This window comes from Aedes aegypti, chromosome 2 (genome assembly GCF_002204515.2).
Source record: "Aedes aegypti strain LVP_AGWG chromosome 2, AaegL5.0 Primary Assembly, whole genome shotgun sequence".
Taxonomy (NCBI): domain Eukaryota; kingdom Metazoa; phylum Arthropoda; class Insecta; order Diptera; family Culicidae; genus Aedes; species Aedes aegypti.
Genome location: NC_035108.1, coordinates 439,473,497 through 439,492,983, shown reverse-complemented (window position 1 = coordinate 439,492,983; position 19,487 = coordinate 439,473,497). Strand labels below are relative to the sequence as shown.

Here is a 19,487-nt window from a genome sequence, read left to right as displayed (position 1 = left end):
AAACAAGCAAAATTTGAGGAAGCGTGACGTGATAGGACGTCTTTTATGTTTACTCCATTTTTACGGATGTTCTGGATTGTTCGGGGGACCACTCAGTAGCAAACTAAGGCCACATGGTAGACTCGATACTGATGCTGTTTTTCGTGCGCAAAATTAACAAGTTTTAGATAAATTGCAAGTTTGAAGTTAGAATGAGTTACGCGAATTGTCTACTTTTCCGAATGTTCCGGATCTTCCGATGAACCCCCCGATGGCCATATAGGATTTTAAGCACTCAAAGCATTGGTTATGTCCATGTATGTGGAAAACTAGTAAGAATGAAAAAAATCGCGGCTTTCCAAGTCATTTTTAACGATTTGACCACTTTTACGGATGTTCCGGATCTTCCGGAAGGCATATTTCAGTTTTTCAAGGAAACTTCAATGAAAGTGACTCCCTTAATCACTTGAATATCTTTCATGTTGCAAGATTGACTGTTTCTACAAAACTTGAGTTATTAAATGACAATTTAGTATTATAAAACTGCTCGGGGAAGGAAGTTGATCAATTTTTTACCCGACTTGACCCAGGAGGACACCGGAATAATTCCGGCCACAGGCAAAATTTTTGACCACTTTTTCCAGCATAGGAAAATAAAAGAGTTTGGATTTCATATAGTGAAAGAAGTTTGCAAATCGGATAGAAAATAGCTTTACGAGAATTTTTTGAATTTTTTTTCTTAACCCGGTCGGATACGGGTTAATAGACGCATAGTTTTTACAGTCTTCGTCAGCGTTCTTGATGCGTATGCAATGGGCCTCCCATCTTGCAGCAGAATGCATCCAACTCCTAGTTGACTTGCGTCGCACTGAATCGTCATTGGCTCGGATGGGTCGTAATATCTCTGTATTGGCGTTTGAGTTACTAAACGCTTGATCTGATTGAATGCATGAGCAACTTCGTTGTTCCATACATATTCGACGGAACAATCCTAGGAATGTCATCAATTGCTTTTTATCGATGGTTCCGGAATTCTCAGCACTGCCGCAATCTTGCTTGGATCTGGTTTGACTCCCTGATAATCAACGGCACCGATGACAGTGCTAATTTGCTTTCGACAGATTTAGCTTCAGGCATCGCTCCCGGAATCTCTGCATGGGCTTATTGGACTTATTCTGCGAGTGGCGTGAGGTGAGAATTGTCGGTCTGGCAAAGCGAGGTGACAATACTCGATTCGAGTGAAGTGAAATGTGTAAATCAAATGGAGAGTCACTTCACTCGAGTCGACAATTCTCACCTCACGCCAGTCGTAGGATAAGCCCAAATGATGTCGTCAGCTTGAAGACGTTGACGCCTTCTACGTTGTCGTCGTCCAGTCTTAGCGAAGCGGGAATCGGAATATTCGACATTTCGAGGTTATGTCTCCGGCGCACACGAAAATTCAAAATTTCTTAGATGTTTGGATCAATCAACCGCTCGAAAATAATTCCCGAACGTTTTTCGGTACTCTCACGCAACAAGTTTTGCAAGTTTTTTTTTCTGGAAAATATTCCATTTTTGACACCATGTTTTCCAAAGAATGTTGTTGTGGTGTTGACTGTCTGATACATACACGGAGAAAATGAAGTACTCAAAAGTGAGTTCATTCCACTCAATTCCGGGGGTTCGTGCGTTAACCTAATTTTGAGTTGTTGGGGTAGAAGTTGTTTTCATTTGCTGCCATGCGAAAAAATACCTACCGGCTAAGTTCTTTTCACTCAACCGGCAGATCAAATTACTCAACTTCCAGTACTATGCCACTTACTCAAATTTGAGGTAACGCACAAAGGTTCGGTTTTTGGGTTGTTTTGCTCTTCGCTCTCTGACAACAATAGAAAGAGCGAATGAAATAGGGAGAGAAAAATAACTCAAAAGTGAGTTAAAAAATACTCAAATATGTGTTTTCCGTTTTCTCTGTGTACTGTTTATTGTTATTCGCATTAGGGTGCTACATTAAAGACTTATATAAAAGGATGGTTCAAATTCAATACTAATCACTCCGTCGCGAACATCTATCTTACAGAATTGTTGTCCTGTAACAGCCCTGCCCAACATTCCCTTCCGTCTTTCGTCAGCTTCTGAATACTAGACTCGCCGTAGAGTCAGGCGAGCTCATTTTTCGCCGTCTATCGTCCCACTGCTTCCTATGTGAGTTGTTTCGTGCTTTTAACGCTTTATCCATCTATCTAAAACTTGTCGCTTAACGCTTCAGGCGGATTTACAGATCTACCAATGTTTGAAACGTTCTGCAGACAATATCCATATTATACGCGAAGCGAACAAATTGGCTGGATCTTGGAAAATTGAACCTTATGAAAGTCTTGTCAAAGTGCTCGGCGAGATTTGAACGAACTAGAAGTGTTCGCCCGAAATTTTCACGCAATTTCGCACACCGTCTATCGTTGCTTGTTTAGTTCTATGAGCTGAAATACCCAGGGAAGATGCACTCGTCTATAATTTAGGTACATAGATGAACAGGTTGTGACCTGGTAGAGAACGAATTTCTAAAGGATGAAATCAGCTTGCTAACTTCTCACGAACCTGTTTGCTATTGGTAACATACGTCGTAAGGTGCTTTAGGATAACACTTTGTAGGCGGCATTTAGAATAGGGATCTCTCGATAGTAGTCACATTCCAGCTTTCCTTTTGAAGATAAAGCATAAACCTTGCTTCCACGTCTTCGGTTACTATTCTGTCTCACAGATTCAGACTATCACCCGATGCAGACAAGCAACCAACTTCTCCGGTTGTATTGCTGCTTCCCTTTTTCGATCACCTTGTATCAGCCCGACAAAATACTGTCACTTTTATGGACTTGCGGCACAAAGCCTTTGCGGGATGCGATAAGTCTTTGATAGAACTTACACGATTCTTGGGTACGATACAGCAGCTCTGTTTCTTCACATTCCACCTCCTTCAAGCGGCAATTTCCCTTCTCAAACAGACGAGTCTGCTGTTTCCGCTTCTGTCTATAACGTTCCACGTTCTATTGAGTATCTTGCTGCAGCGTTACTGCTCACGATGCGTTCTTATTCTCCAGAATCATTCAACACTCCTCGTCGAACTAATCGTTCCGTCGACTCCGTTCCAGTGATGCATTTTGAACTGAACGCGAGCCAAAACTGAACGGAGCAAGTTCAAATTTTGCTCGAGAACGCAGTAGACAGTGAACTCCCGAGCCGGAGCCCACTGCTGCTCTCGAATGCCCCGTTCAGATCGCAATACACTACAATGGTAGTCAAAGCATAGATTTAGGGTTTTACCCGGAAAAGATTTTCTGAATCAATAGTAAAACCAATTTAGTTATAAATAAATATATAACGTCTTGCTTTGAGCACCTTTTAAACAACTTTAGCACAGTGAATTGCCGTGAATTCTGTCAGAACAAACAGCGTTCAATTTTCTGCTCACCAGCGTTCAGATTTTTGAACTGAACAATGAGCAAGCCTACTTGATCACTCCGTTCAACGACTTGAACTGGAACGTGAACTGAACGCGTTCAAATGCATCACTGCTCCGTTCAACGCACCTGACAATGTTCTCGACTGCGACGTTGACGGTTGCAACGTTTATTCGAAATGCTGAGCGTATGATGTGAAGGCTTTCAGTTTCTTCAATCGCTCTTGGTGGGCGTCGATACCGTATGTTGTTAACGACGAAGTGTTAAGGCGCAAGAAAAATTGGCACAAATGTCGGAACTGAAAATGCAGTTTTCTCCCTTTAAAACAACAAATTCATAAAAATAAAAACACACAGCCTTTTTATTTAGCAAATAAAAAGGCTGTGTGTTTTTATTATCCTCGATTTGTCCAATTAAAAAGAGAAAACTGCTTTTTCAGTTTTGACTTTTGCACCATTTTTACTTGCGCCTTAAGGGAGGCATTTTACCATTATCAGCAAAATTCCACTTATTTTTTATTTGAATTCTCAAATTCCTGACAAATTCTTCAATTCAATGAACTTAGTTTCAGGGGTCCGCGGGATATTTGTAAAAATTTGAAAAGCACGCAAATTCTAAAAATTTGAGAAACACTGTGTTAATTCGTATTCCATTGTTGCAGGTCTGTCATCACGGAGCATGGGTTGAGAACAAAGGCGCTTTGCTGACATTCCACTACCGTGAAACACCGAACGAGCTACGAGCTGAACTGGTCTCCAAGGCACGCCAATTGATCACGGACAATGGATTCAGTGTCACCGAGGCGCATTGCGCCGTAGAGGCCAAACCTCCGGTCCAGTGGAACAAGGGTCGGGCTTCCATCTACATCCTCCGGACGGCGTTCGGTGTGGATTGGAGCGAACGAATCAAGATCATCTACGCGGGAGATGACGTCACTGATGAAGATGCCATGATGGTAAGATTCTGCAGACATCGTTGAAATAACTCATGTGAATCATTACTCTCTCTCTCTTCTCACAGGCCCTCAAAGGTATGGCAGCCACGTTCCGCGTCACGAACGCCCAGATAGTCAAGACCTCGGCCGAGCGGCGTTTACCCTCGACGGATTCCGTCCTGACGATGCTCAAGTGGGTCGAGCGGCACTTTATGCGCCGCAAGCCCCGATCCAACAGTCTGACCTACAAGAACCGCAAGAAGGACTGCGTCAAGATGCAGCTGGCGTTCGAACTGGTTCCGAGTCCAAACCACAGTGCCGCCAACAGCTCCGACGAGCGGGATTAGGCGCCACTGGCAACTCACTCGATGATGTTTTAGCAAAAGCAATTTAGTGTCTTAATCTAGGGTTATTTAAATAGTGCTAGGTTTTTATAAACGCACACAAGTGAAATATGATTTTGCTTTCTGTTTTACTGTTTTCGAATGTTTCTCTTACTGTGAGATTATTTAAATAAAAAGTTGAATTTTAGTCTAAGATGAACCAAGGCTTTCTTTCTATCCGACCAAACAACGTCTCCCTTTATTTGTAGAGTACTTTTATTATTCTCATAAGGATGCTTCAAGTGCACAAGACAGTGAAAATATATGGTACAAAAGGACTTATCTCCAATTATAACAACTCATGATACTAATTGGTATCCAAGGTTGTAATTTAAAAAGCGATTTTGACTATTTTGCTGTAGCCTTAGTCCACGAGGGCAAGTGATCCGATTATATACAAATACCATACTAAAACACTTTCACAATCACAATACCTGTCTATCTAGGAATAGATTTATCACCCTTAGCATAGCTTAGCATTAGCTTTCGTCGCTTCATCTTCAAGTACACACACGCATACGATCGGTGGCTGTAGGGAACAAAAAAACATCGGCCTAATTGCATACTAAAGTCTCCATCCACATTGAACTAGTTAGACGTTGGAGTGCGACACTACCAGCCACGAGATGATGAAGTAAAACAGAAAGATCGGATACACAGCTAGAGCTTTCCGGTTGATTGGTTGGCTGTCCCCGAGAAATATGATGGACGCTACAAAAGACATAAAGAATTATTTGTCATTATTATAATATGGTATTGATGGGGAAATCTAAACCTAATATGGCCCTATAGTAATACCTAACTATCCTAACGTAACTCGATTTTTATTTTCGTTACGTTATATCGAAGCGAATAATTTTTTTTTTCTTAATTTCTTTCAACATGCATTTTTTGATGAAAGAATGAGACTTGAATTGATATTATTGACCTAGCAGGCATTTTCAGACTTGTATACATATTTTTTCGATATTTTTCCGTGTTTATTTTTTTTATGTTTTTCTCTTCATTTCCTTTTTTTTACGTCTCAATTGCAGTAATCCTTAGAAAAATTTGTTCAGGAAAAATTTTTGAAGGAATGTTTGAATACTCGGAGAATCTCTAAAAGAAATTCATAAATAAGATCTCTCAGAAACCTTTAAGCAAACTAATGTTGAGCAGTCCATGAACATTTTTAGCAGGCAACTATGGAACTTCAATAAGTTTTTTTATTAGGAGCTTGTGGTAAAACTCTTAAAACAAATTCTTTGGTAATTTCTTGACAGAATGAATGAATGAATGAATGTCCCAAGAACTCTTTAAAATGTTTCTTTTATAATTCATGAAGAAGTCACTAGAACGCTCCATTAAAAACAAGAATTATCCTTGAAGGATTTTCTATGGAAAAGTTTCTGAACGAATACGTGGAATTATCGGCAGTATTCTAGGAGAATTCTGGGGGATCTAGGGAACATGCTCAGTTTTGGATGAACTCCTGATTATATTTTTGTAATAAAAAAAAAAACATGTAAAAATTACTTGGTGTGATTTATGATCAAAGGTACAGTAGAATTCAAATATATATAAAAAACACTATTGGTGAAATTTACGCTCGTTGAATTAAAAATGCCTAGAATCCGGAATTCCTTGGACATATTCTGCAGAAATTCTTGGAGGAATATTTTAATCATTTTTTGTTGGAATTCAATGAGAACATTCTGATGAACTTCTTCAAGTAATTCTTGAGACAGGAATTCGTTAAGTTATTGAGCAAGTTACACGGTGACACACAAGTCTAATCTGAGTTTGATGTAGTCTTTTGGACTGCAAAGTCTAAATCAAAAATTATAAAAGTTTTCATAGAAAATTGAAATAAGTAGCAGGCTTGGTTCCAGTGGGAGCGTAAATGCAGAAAAAATAAAGAAGAATGATCTAAGCAAATGTACAGCAATGACAAAAAGTTGTTCTTAACATTGAGCTTATAGCTCACTCGATATTGATATACGACTGTATTTAGTGACAGTAAACGCTTGCATTGCATTGATTTAGTATTGGTTGGTGTTTGAAACTTGAAAAATGTTTATTCTACTTCATAAATCATGTTTTTAATAAAAAAAAAATGGAAAAATAAATAAGGTTTGGCGTGATTGATCTGTGCCTATACTGCCCATACTCGCATAACAGTCCCATTTTAATTTTCGTCACTTTCGAGTTAAAATCATGAATAACGTTTATTATTAGTGAACTTTTCAAAATCATTCACAAAATTGTACTTTTGTATGAACAAAATGCGAAAAAACCCATCGTCCCATATTAAAAGTAACCGCATAACAGTCAGTAGATTTCGACGAAATTTGAGAAAATCTACTCCTCTTATGATTTCTGTAATCTTGTATCGTAGTCATCATCATATTAGAAAGATAAATTATACCATTTTTATTGTAACATTGCGTCATCAATTTGAGATTCTTTCAAAAATTTAAGCAGCTTAGGTTGTCTCTCTACTGAGAGTCATCTCGACTGAGTGCTGTTTTAACACACACACAAGGCCGTGTTCTCTCTGTATGCAGTGTTGTAAGCAATCACGGTAGTCGATACATTTTCGCTGATATTCGGCAGTGCTTCCCTTGAACATTCACAACACGAGCGATCAAACGAATGTCGAAAAAAATGTCAATTGAATGCCACTGGCCACGATAGCTTCACTAGGAAACGTTACGGTTTTGTTTGTTTCTGTTCTGCTTTCACTATGTGGCGGATACACCCCTGACTACGCCTGTGGAACGCGATCGGTAGAAGTAGAAGTCGAACGACAGAATGTTATGCTGGATAATCATAACATTCAGCCGTTGTAGAACGATGAACTACCAAATGCTTACACAGCAGAAAGTATGTGTCACGCCACTCAGTAGGTAGGCTAGCGTAAGGAAATGATTTTTGAATAAAGCAGATATATACGAACCACCGACTGGACAACATCATTCTATCCAAACTAATCCAGTCAATGCATGGCGATCCTAAGCCAGTATTAAGACCATAAATTAGTGTTTAGCACTAAGTGAAAGTATTCTACACTCAAGTGTAATGAAAAGTTTTGAAAAAAGAAGTGTTTGAGGCCGATATCACCGTAACAGTTGTGTACCAGAATGAACATTACGCGTGACATTAATTGCAAATTAAATCGCATGGGAAAAACTTACTGAAACGATGGGTTGGTTTTCGGCTGACGAAATCGTCGCCCCAACCATCTGAATTCAATGCAAAACTTATGATTTCTCACATACTCTGAGATAACGCCCTAAAAGCCATTGGTAACCACGTGCGTAGCTCGTTGTTTCTGAGCAAATGAAAGAAATGGCATCCAAACCAACATCACGGGGACGGACCTGGTGTAGTGGTTAGAACACACGCCTCTCACGCCGAGGACCTGGGATCGAATCCCATCCCCGAGATAGTCACTAAAAATTTCAGTGACGACTTCCTTCGGAAGGGAAGTAAAGCCGTTGGTCCCGAGATGAACTAGCCCAGGGCTAAAAATCTCGTTAATAAAGATAGAAAAAAAAAACCAACATCACGGGCAGGAAGATATTGATCCTTTCTTCCCCATAGCGTTGTTAACTAACATTAAAATCCATTCAAATGCTCAGAAAAAACGAGCTACACACATGGTTACCAATGGCTTTTAGGGCGAGATCAGAAGTTATGCGAGATTTATGCAAATGTCATCATGTCGGACGACATTCAATTGAAACTGTGATGTTTCTCTCCGTTGACAACTTAAGTAATAATGCTTACGGTCAATATCACGGCCTGCTATGTATATAATATACAAAACTACCACATCTCCTTTTCTTCAACAGAAAATGCACGTACTTGCGTTTATAGTTTTATAAATTTTGATAGAATCCGAAGGCTACATTAATTATGTTTTTTATCTCATGTATTCTTTCCTTCTGCAAATTACCGATACAAGCACGAATTTCATCCTTTTTAATAGATCTGATCATTTCCGTTACTATAACTTTTTACTGCTGTCACATTTCTTTGTTCATTTTGCTGAACCTTGCAGATCAAACATGTTGCAACTGCTCTGTATTATTTTATTGCTGCCAGATCCGACAGTTCGAAACTGTCACTCTTGCTGCTCCCTTCTAAGGCGAGCATTTTAGTTTCCGCCGGACCCAACGAATCGTATCCGTCGCTACGGATGCTTGCACTTCTTTTCAGCCGGACCCGACAGTTCGAAACTGTCGCTGCGGCAGCTCCCTTCTAAGGCGAGCATTTGGCTGAACCCAACGGATCGTATCCGTGGTTACGGTCGCTCCCTTCTAAGGCGAGCATTCGGTTACTTTTTCTACCGGACCCGACAGCTCGAAACTGTCGCTACGGCTGCTCCCTTCTAAGGCGAGCAATTTCATTTCCACAAGTTCCCTTTCAAGGTGAACTTTCTAAACAGCCTGACCCGACGGATCGAATCCGCCGCTAAGGCAACTTCCCTTCTAAGGCGAAGTATTTCATTGAGACTTCACTTACATTTATGTCAATCTTTTTGCGTATTAAACGAGCGTCACATTCCTGGCTACGGGTATTGTAGCTATTCTGTCGACAAGGGATTGATTTCTGACAATAAGGTGAAATGCTTCAAGCTGCTGCTGTTCTTTTGGAATACTTCTTCAATTTGTAATTCAAGTTTGATGGCCATCGCAGACGTTGGGTTCACTCGTCGCCAATGTGATGTTTCTCCGTTGACAACTTAAGTAATAATGCTTACGGTCAATATCACGGCCTGCTATGTATATAATATACAAAACTACCACAGAAACTATTTTGTATTTGTCGACGTTCATTCTAAAGCTCGTGCTGTAACTGATGACCTCGAATGTTTACAGCACTGGGAGTAGGACGACTGGCAATAAAATGATCGACGGAATTGTGAGTGTGGCAGGTTTCTAAATTCGTCCTCTTTGACTCCCATATGGACCGATGCACGAGTTCACTAGTTTGTCGTTTGAGCGGTGTAGAATTCACTGATTTCCATGGTCACTATGGGAGAGTCTGGTATGTCTCGTGCGTAATCGTAATCTTGGTGAAAAACGTGCTGTACGTTCCGGAGCTAGACAGTGGACTGCTCTCAGTCCGGAAGCTGGCACAGAAGGGACTAAATGTGAACTTTGTGCAGTCTCGGTGCCAGATAGTGAGTTCCAGCGGGAAAGTGCAAGCAGTAGCGGAACTATGTGGAGAGCTGTACGCTCTGAAGACTGCAGAAGTGACGAAGAGCGGCAACCGCCGGAAAAATGCAGTTGGGCATCCCATTGAGGGGGAGTGCTGCCAAGAAGAACAATTTTATGAGTTATCGTGGATAGTCTGTGAACTTTGTGACTTTGTAGTTGTCAAACTTGACGAAGCAGGAGGGCGTTGTGTGCAGGAGGAGTAAGACTCGTAGGTCGAGGACCTGAGATGGCTGAGTTGCCCAAGGAGGACTTTCGTTGGACTTAGTGATACCAAGTAGTGATGAACACATCGAGGAGGAGTGTTGGAATTTGGGCTGTATGTTTGACTGTGGTTTATGTTGAATTGTTTAGTAATAAACCGACCGCCGCGACGAGCAAACGCAACTTTGCCTTCTAGTGTTCTTTCCTGTATCGCGTACTGAAATTCCCCCGGTGTTTTTGTCGGTGCCACTTCTTTTCCTTCATCTGCCGCATACGGCGCTGGGGGCCATGGGCTTATGGGATGGTGCGGGAAGAGTACATCGATTATCGATCGCAGCAACTCAGGCAACTTCTCTTGGGGCGCTATGGCACCTTTGGTCTTAGGTTCTGTAGGCGTCACCCCACGGAGTCGAATTGGCACTCTCGCATAGACTATCAAAGCATGCCCGTTTTCGACTCTTGATTTCCTTTTTGAGAGCCAACTTTGCCTCTCTAAATGCTGCACCGTGTTCTTCTCTTTGTGCTTCTGTGCGTGCGCGTTGCATTCTTCGTCTAGCCCGAAGACATATTGCTCGAAGATTTGCAATTGATTCGCACCACCAGTACACCGGCGGCCTGTTCTCTCTAGAAGGGGCTTTTCTCGACATGGAAGCATCACACGCTCGTGATATCACAGCAACTAGCTCTTCACCGTTTAGGTCCAGAGTGTTCCGTTCGCGCCTCAGGGCTTCAGCCGTCAAAGCGCGCTGTTTTCCATCCTCGAGCTTGGGTCGAATTATATCGCGCTGCCTTCCGCTCGACTGGTATTATAGGTATTATAGCGAATCGATTGATGATCGTAATGAGTATAACCGTCATCAACGCGCCAGTTCGTGGTACCTAAAAGGTTAGGACTACAAAACGTCACGTCGATAATCGATTCTGCACCATTTCTGCAGAAGGTACTCACTGTACCCACATTTGCCAGCTCTACATTTAATGCGGCCAGGGATTCCAACAATAGATGGCCTCTTTGATTGGTGCAGCGGCTACCCCACTCCACTGCCCATGCATTGAAGTCACTACTGGCTGCCGATTAGCTAGTTCGGCTATCATCCTGTCGACCATGTGGAAAAATTCCTCAATCGACCACCTTGGGGACGCGTAACAACTGCAATAGAACACGCCGTTGATTTTTGCTATCGCAAAACCGTCATTTGAGGTAGAGACTACTTCTTGCATAGGGTATTGTCCTGTCGTCCCTATAGCTGCTAGCTGTTGAGACCTATCCGCCACCCAGTTCCCGTTGGCTGGTATGGGTCCGATAGTAACACCGCGTCAGTCTTAGTTTCCGAGACTGACTGCCAAAGCAGCTGCTGGGCTACATCACAGTGGTTTAAATTTACCTGTGTTACTTCCGTTTTGGCTGCTTGGATACTCCGCTTGTGTTTTTGGGATATTTGGGTCCGCTCGTTAAGTGTCCATTGTCTGCTCTGTCGACACATATTAGGCACTTAGCGATTTGCTTACAATCGCTCGCCCTACGGCCTTCGGTGCCGCATTTTCTGCACATCTTTCTGTCGGAACCATTGCAATTCCACGACTTATGGCCTTTCCCGAAACACTTGAAGCAAACTTCAGGAGGCTGTTGAATGCTCAGCCGGCAAACCGACCAGCCTACCTTGAGTATGCCCAAGTTCTTCGCTTTGTTGGCCTCTGCGACCGGAAGCCTGATCGCCGTCACCTGGGTGTCCTGCGGGCCCTTTCTAAGGTGGATGGCCTTACTGGCTACTTCGATGTCACACTGCTCTTTGAGGACAGCCGAGTCCTCCGCTGCATCGATGACCTCATCCAGATTTTTACACTAGAGAGTCCGCACATCTGCGTCCAATGGCGATAACTTCTCCGTGCTTCCCATCGTCTTCAGAACCACGGCGTATTTCGCTTCCTCCGTTTTGATAACCAGGGCCTCGCCTAAATTCCTACGTTTCGCTGTTTACTGTGTGGCATTCTCCTTGGGCTCCGTTTTCGGTTTTCTCCTTTCTTTCTTTTTTCCGACTCGTGTCCACGGGTTGCTGTTACCTTGCACATGTGGTTCCTGTGGATGGTCCTCTCTTTCGCATCGCGTATCGAATAATATCATAAGATATATTCGCGTTGCCTGTGAGGGAAAACACTTCGGTCTGACACGACCTAGTGTCTTTTTGGAATACTACCTTGCCAAGTTGTTCCTTGGCTTTCTCGTAGTCCGGCTTTGCAGCTAGGACTAATTATTGTCGCAATTTCAGTAGACTTGTTTTCAAGTCTTTACTGATATGGCTTTTGCTCTTAACAAACTCGATGATGACGTCAAGTTGCTCAGTAGCTACCTGCATTTTAGGGAGGTACTCCCTATTGCGATCCATGGCCTCGATTAGTCCCGGGCCATCGGTCATCTCATATGTTGCACTGGAGCGGCCAGTGTCTGCCGTCGTCACAGTATCTAGGCCTTGGCGGGAACCTTAGCCGGTTCAAGCAGGGAGGCCATGCTAGGGTTGACATAGTCCTTCATGGGATACTATGTTCAGAGCCGGATCGGCACAGGTCAGGTAATGGCATCTGAGCCTACTCCCGCCCAGTTGAAACAACCAGGCGACGGATTTGGAACGTACTCTAAGGCCTGCCACGGTTTTACGGGACGGGGGCAGCCTGCGCTATTAACCCACTCGTTGTTTCGGGCCAGTGTCACCTAACCCTATTAAGGCAGTAGGATGTCGCCGCTGTCAGCCTCAAAGCATATTATCCAGTACATATATCGTTACTTGTCCTTAGTCTTGCGCTGCCAGTATACATAATTGGGGCCGTACTAGCGTTGGTCCCAATGTGCTCGAAGCACTCCTACTCGTAGTTCCATGCTTTGTCCGTTTGTATCGCGACCAGTATGCCATAATCAGGATCTTACTGATATCAATCCTGATGTGCCGCTCCTGTTAGTTTGGACTAGGGTGCTTTGGTACTTTAAGCGGCATCAGTCGCTTTGACAGAGTTGCTTTCGGATTTATGTGGTTTTATGAAGATATATCAGAGCCCATTGTGAACTCCACCACATCCTAAGCAACACTCCAAATCGCAGAGGTCTTGGAAGAGGGGGGTCCGTTAAACCCCTGGACTTTCGTCCATGCTGCCCGGTAGATCTTACCTCGTAATGCACCACGTAAAGGTGATCGGTACGGAACGGAGTCCTCCGCGTGGCTCTATTGATTTGCACGTTTTGCTGATTCGTCCATCAGCCGCTTTTTGAAGTACTCCAGGGTTAACTGGTCCGGTTGGATGGTCTTCATAGTCGTAATCAAGGCATCATATCAAACGACTTCGGCAGCGAGAGCAAAAGCTGACAAAAAACGTCTTCCTCTTCAATTTTTACTCTGGCGGCCTTCATTTCGCTGAGCACTTTTTCAATTTTTTTCTCCTTCCCTCTGACGCAACTCCTGGAACTGCTTCTTCAGGAAAAGTTTCCCAGCGATTCCGACACGCTCGAATGCGTTCTTCAAAGCGTTCCACGTTTCTTTAGCCGTCCTTTTGACGTTAACTACGTCTTACGGCAATATACTGGGTGTCAATTGAAAATCTAAAATGTTGCAACCGTCACGAAATTATGTAAGATTTTGAATGGTACTAACTCAGCCATTTATCGGTAGATTTTCAATATTTTCCTACCAATCGGTCGGAAATTTATACAACATTTTACTCAAATGGAGAAAACTTTTGATTTTTGACGATAGACTGTCGAAAATTGGGAAAATGTCGACCCCTTTCTTACGCAACCAAACTCGTTCATATTGTCTTCCACGATTCTTTTGGTATGGGAAGCGCACTATAAAGGATACCATTTTCAGCTTCTTCGCTCATTCTTCTTTTGATGTTAACTACATCTTACGGCAATATACTGGGTGTCAATTAAAAATCTAAAATGTTTGGACCGTCACGATATTATGTTAGAGTTTGAACTAAAGGAAAGCTGCAACTATGAAAATCAACTAAAATTCAAATGCAAAAAATCACTTGGCGTAGTTAACGTCATGCGGTCGTGTCTTGTACACAACCCCCTCTGATTGTTTTCCTTCACGTAATCGAATTAGTCCTCTGCTGTTCGGTGTATTAGTAAATTTTAGCACTTCCGATCCCTGGCCATGCGTTCTTCGAAGTTATTCTTCTTCTTCGCCCTGACAACAGCCGTGTCCTCTGGGAGATCTCTCGCGTACTCCTCGTCCTCGATGGCGTTCTCCGTACAGTCCAAAAAATGTTGTCTTCCATCAAAAGCTCAATTTGCAATTTCCAGTTTCCGAAATTGGTTCCATCGAACAGCCACAACTTTTCACCCATTTTCTAAGTCGCGAACATTATTACGAAACGAAAAAAAAAAACAAATTTCTTCAAATCTTTATTGGGTGAGAACGTCGGCAACACGGTGTACTATATAAATTTTTATGCCGTGGTCGGCAAAAGAGAAAGAATTTTATTTGAAAATTTCTTAGCCTACTACAGAGCTACAATTCAAATTAATCTAGTTATGTTGCTAATGGCAACTCAATTACTATTTTGAATTACGAAATACATAAAATATAAGTTCAACAATTTGAAAAATATGCGTTCTGTTTGTCGAAACATTCCTGATTCGACAGCCCATTTAATATCGACTTGAGGAGAACTGACTGTATTTACAACGATAACCGGTTAGTTAAACTTTATTTCGGATCAAAAAAATGTACTGATAGGTAATTAAAAACATAGTATTGTTTATTTGATGGCTTTCCTCTGGCCACGCCCATGGTTTAGATAACGTTCTTGTCGATAAATCTTGAAATAGGAAGACATTGTCAGTTCCGTCAATTCCTTCCATTTCCTACAGCATTGGCACTTTTCTAAACTGCGTTTTACGATAATAAAAAACGACGGAATTTCTCATGCGAGATGATAAGAAATTACTTTTTCAAATCGAGCTTATGGGCAAAATGTGTCTGCAGCAGGGTTCTGAATTTTCGTATCAATGATGCGAAATCTACGATTTTTCGCACGTAAGGAGAATGCTTTTTTCGCTTCCTCACGTGAACATCTTTTATCGCTTCCCTGGAGCTACGATGGTGGATAACCGAAAATCACTCCACTCCGGGGATAATATATTTTTCACTCCATCATATTTTCGCTCACCAACTGCTCCCGAGAATTATCACTATGTGGATAAACAAAAACCAGTGTCTGCATATTTCAATATACAGTCAACAACGCCGATCCTCAGTAGGCTCCGTCATCGTTGAATTCTTCTTTGTGTGAATGTTTGTTTGACAATACATGCACGAATCTGGTAGAACGTGCATTCAGTTTTTCAAGTACTTTTGCTACACTAATTCTCATCCACTACTGACATTCAAATTCAATTTCACTAGTGAAAAAAATCATTCCCTTCAGAATACCCCACAAAACATCCGCAAATTGCAAAAGTTGTATTTTTTTATTAAAAGACAATCATGATTCATGAACTGGAGGCATCACATTGCCGTTTTCTTACACCAGTAATATAAAATTCATTTGTAATTTTTTATATTCAATTTTCAATTTCAGTGCCTCTAGGTGAAACTGAATTTTGAAATGACACCAACAGTGGGTGAAACTGAATGTGTGCGTGTGTTGCACCCACTCTCTTTCTCGTCGCATTCGCACTCGAAGTCAGATTGGCTTCTTGCTAGCGGAGTTTGTTTTTGTTCGTTTTCGCACTGATCGGGTATCATTCGGCTGAATTTTTACGACACTGACAAAAACTAGTGCCGGCGACTGGATTCGAACCTAGAACATTGCTAAAAACAACCGCGATGCGTGCACGCTTACCATGCTACCACACTAACTGGACGAAAGGAGTGGGTAATTTGGTGCATAAAAGCAACTGCTGCTCGTGGCGATGGATACAGGAAAAATTATCCATGGATCGGAAAAAGAGAAAACAAACTTCTCACAGCTGCGGAAATGTGCAATTATCTATTTTAGCTTTGTTTTGTGGACGGATAAAATCGCAAGGCAGCTGATCGCTGAAAATTACTGTGAGGGATAAATCCATTATCGTGCGAGTGAGTGAGAATTCGGAAGCCTGGTCTGCAGTGTGACTGTCGCAGAAATCATTAAATCGACCCACTGTCAAAGAGCTATACGATGGAAACTTGCAAATCAGATCAATTTAGGTCAATAAGATTCGATATAAGATGCGATTAGAAGCGGGTGATTTTAGTCGCCATAATAGATTTTTACTGAGGCACTATAATAATAATATTGAGGGACTTTCCTTAGTTAAGTGGTTTGTGTCCGCGGCAATAAATCAAAGCCATGCTAAAAGAATATGGGTTCGTTTCCCGGTCGGTCCAGGATCTTTTCGTAATGAAAGTTTCCTTGACTTCCCTGGGCATAAAATACATATCATCGTACCTGCCACACGATATACGAATGCGAAAATGAAAACTTTGGCAAAGAAAGCTGTCAGATAACAACTGAGGAGATGCTCATTGAACATTAAGCTCAGAAGCAGGCTCTTTTTTAGGAAGGACGTGATGCCAAGAAGAAGATGAAGAATATTGAACGCAATTACAAATTGCAACGCTAATTATGTATAGCTACGTTTAGTTACAACTATCAAAATTAATGCCGGTACTTACCATATGTGGCCCATCCGAAGCCCACTCCTGCGACCAAGAGTCGCAAAAAGAACAGGAAATGCGTTTGCTCTGCTATCAAGATTATCCTGCAGACCAGCAGGGCTGCAGCACATGGCGTTAAGCAGTACCCCAAGACACACACCGACTGGAAAAAGGATCTGAAACAAAGGACATTTCCTCATTATCTATTACGACCACACACGCACATTTCATCACTCACATATTCCCTCCCAGCAGCTTGGAGTTCAGCGTCACAATCATCGCCCCGATCCACACTATCACAAACACCTGGGCAAACTGCGGCCCTCCGTCATGGACGTCGTCGGCCGACCCTTGCAGAATCGTGGCCATCAGTGTGCACAATATCAACGGACCCCACAGGTCCCAATCCCGCAGCAGGGTGTTCTTTTCCCGTGGTATCAGGACGTGGTAGAATTTGATACCCACCGCTTTCACGTCACGAAGCTGTGGAATGAAAAACAATAGAAGTTTTGATCTTGATGTTAGAATAGTGGCTCATAGGGCTAGTAGCTAGTAGTAGTGTCTGTAAAATAGGAATTTTGGAGTCCTATGCCTGATAACAAAGACTTAAAAGATAAACCATGAATCAAGAACACCAAAGAATAAACGAAACCAGGAGCCATTTTTTTTTTCATTAAGGATTTTTCTACGAACATTATAAAGAATTCCTATGGACATTAAGACAACTATTACTGTTCGTACATGTAGATGTACACTTTTTGCCCTGAATTTGTCCAGGAATATTTTACAGGTGTTTGCACAGAGCTTCCTTCAGATTCCAGTATTCCAGAAGAAATAATCAGAGATTTTAGAGTCCTTCCATTGAAAATATTGTCTTTTTCAACACTTGCACTAAACTAGTAGCTAAATCATTAAAAACAAACTCGCTACCATCCCTGATAATAGTTTGGTCAAAGGACTTACGAATGTATCTTTGATGGGTTCGTCCAGTGTGCTGAAGTTGGGTGCGCCGGGATCTGTGGTGTTCCGTGTAGCATTTGGGACGGACATTTGGCCCTCCATTGACTCCGTGGCCGAGGCGTAATCATCGTAGAGCTATGGGTTTCGTGGAAGATTTTTTTACCATTGAGTGGTAGGGGAAACATAAACAATTGGAAATTTGCAACTTACCTCCAGTTTAGCTTCGGGCGACGACATTCTGGTGATTTAAACTAGTGCACTAGATACTATGGCTTCATAAAGTAAGGTAAACTTCTATATATTAAGGGAAATTTTCAAAATATTGCACAAAAACTAGTTGAAATATAATTTGTTGTACGAATTCTGCTGCTTTGCTGTCCGCAAGTTTTCCGACGTGACAGTTCTTTATTTTGACACATCTACAAACATCGTCGAGTGCACCCTTAAACATTTCTACTGGGAGACTTGATTGGACCAACATAAAAATTCGATGTCGGTTGAACATTAATGTAAAAAGTAATGAAAAAAGCTTGTCCATTTCTATTTGAGATGAACCAGATCGTTGCAAAACATTTTGCATTTTTTAAATACCTTACTTCGATAAATAAAACTATAAAATAATTTTTAAACTCCTGTCTACTGGCTCTTCGTAGAAAACTTTTTGGGATGCATTTTATTGCCTAAATTTAGGCGTCATGATTGGCTCACAGCCAAAGTGTTCGATTTTCAGGTAAGCTATTTTTCGGGTGAATGTTCAAATTTTCAACGTAGTTTAAAACCGGAATTGATATTATTTTTGAATCATGCATTTTGTATTGTATTGAGGCAAAAATGTAAGAGAAGAAATTTAATATTATTTTTTTCTCTAAATTATCCCAATACAAGCAAAGATAGTTGACTCTCCATAACTCGATATTCAAGGGACCAAGTGAAAAATTATATTTATTTTTTTTTTCAAAATGCTCGAGAAATCACTTATTTTTGACTGAAAATCAATATTTTTATTTTCATGTTTGTTTCACTGTCATTACAACTTGCAAGTCTTTAACTTCCAAATCAGAAGTGGTCGTGTAGATGTATTAGTCTTCGCCCTGCTTTAGTTTTCGCCCTCTTCATACAAATTTAGACTTTTTTGTATGAAGGGGCGAAGATTAGTGCAAATTTCTTGGGGCGAAGATAAGTGCAAATTTCTTGGGGGCGAAAACTAGATTTTTACCCTCTATGTATCCCTGTATAAAACGGATTTTTACATAGATATCGAGTTATGGTGGGATACTTGTTTCACACTTGACATCGAGTTATAGAAATATCGACTTATGGAAAGCATGATGTATAAGAATTTGAAGAGACCGAAAAATCCATAGAGTAACAGAATATATCAAGTTAAAGAATATCGAATTGTGGAGAGTCGAGTGTAATAGGTACCTATAGCGACCAAACGCATGAAATATCTGAAAATTTTAGAATAGACGTTTTTTTAATAGCACCTAAGGCGAAAGTAACGAAAAAAAACATAGTTTAGCAGCAGGATCAGTAACTAGATTCAGTTTTTTTAGTATTATTGACCATTGTAACTGTTTTACACACGTGTATGCATACATTTTGCTTATGGTGTTCGATGTGATGAGAAAGTAGCAACTTCAAAGCTATACTAATTGATGAATAAATGTTGGGTTATCATTCTGAAACTTGAGAAAGCTAATCTGACTTGCTGTCACCTAAATTATGTAAAATTGTTAAGATTC

General features: G+C 41.4%; 2 protein-coding genes across 2 annotated transcripts in view; one reads left to right on the top strand and one right to left on the bottom strand.

The window, feature by feature from the left end:
• The window catches only part of LOC5568007 (alpha,alpha-trehalose-phosphate synthase [UDP-forming]), a 28,477-nt gene extending 23,593 nt beyond the window's left edge, over positions 1-4,884 (top strand). Inside the window, exons 4-5 of the mRNA XM_001657763.2 lie at positions 4,081-4,374; positions 4,440-4,884. Of these exons, the coding sequence (XP_001657813.1) occupies positions 4,081-4,374; positions 4,440-4,700 (555 nt within the window). The 3' untranslated portion in view covers positions 4,701-4,884. The remainder of the gene's footprint in view (positions 1-4,080; positions 4,375-4,439) is intronic.
• Positions 4,885-4,934: 50 nt separating this feature from the next.
• LOC5567987 (protein YIPF6) lies at positions 4,935-18,124 on the bottom strand. The gene is made up of 5 exons (XM_001657764.2): positions 17,953-18,124; positions 17,746-17,877; positions 17,021-17,265; positions 16,801-16,958; positions 4,935-5,447 (listed from the first exon to the last, which is right to left on the bottom strand). Exons 1-5 carry the CDS (start codon positions 17,977-17,979, stop codon positions 5,329-5,331), a joined length of 681 nt encoding a protein of 226 aa, XP_001657814.1. The 5' UTR covers positions 17,980-18,124; the 3' UTR covers positions 4,935-5,328.
• Positions 18,125-19,487: the final 1,363 nt, after the last annotated feature.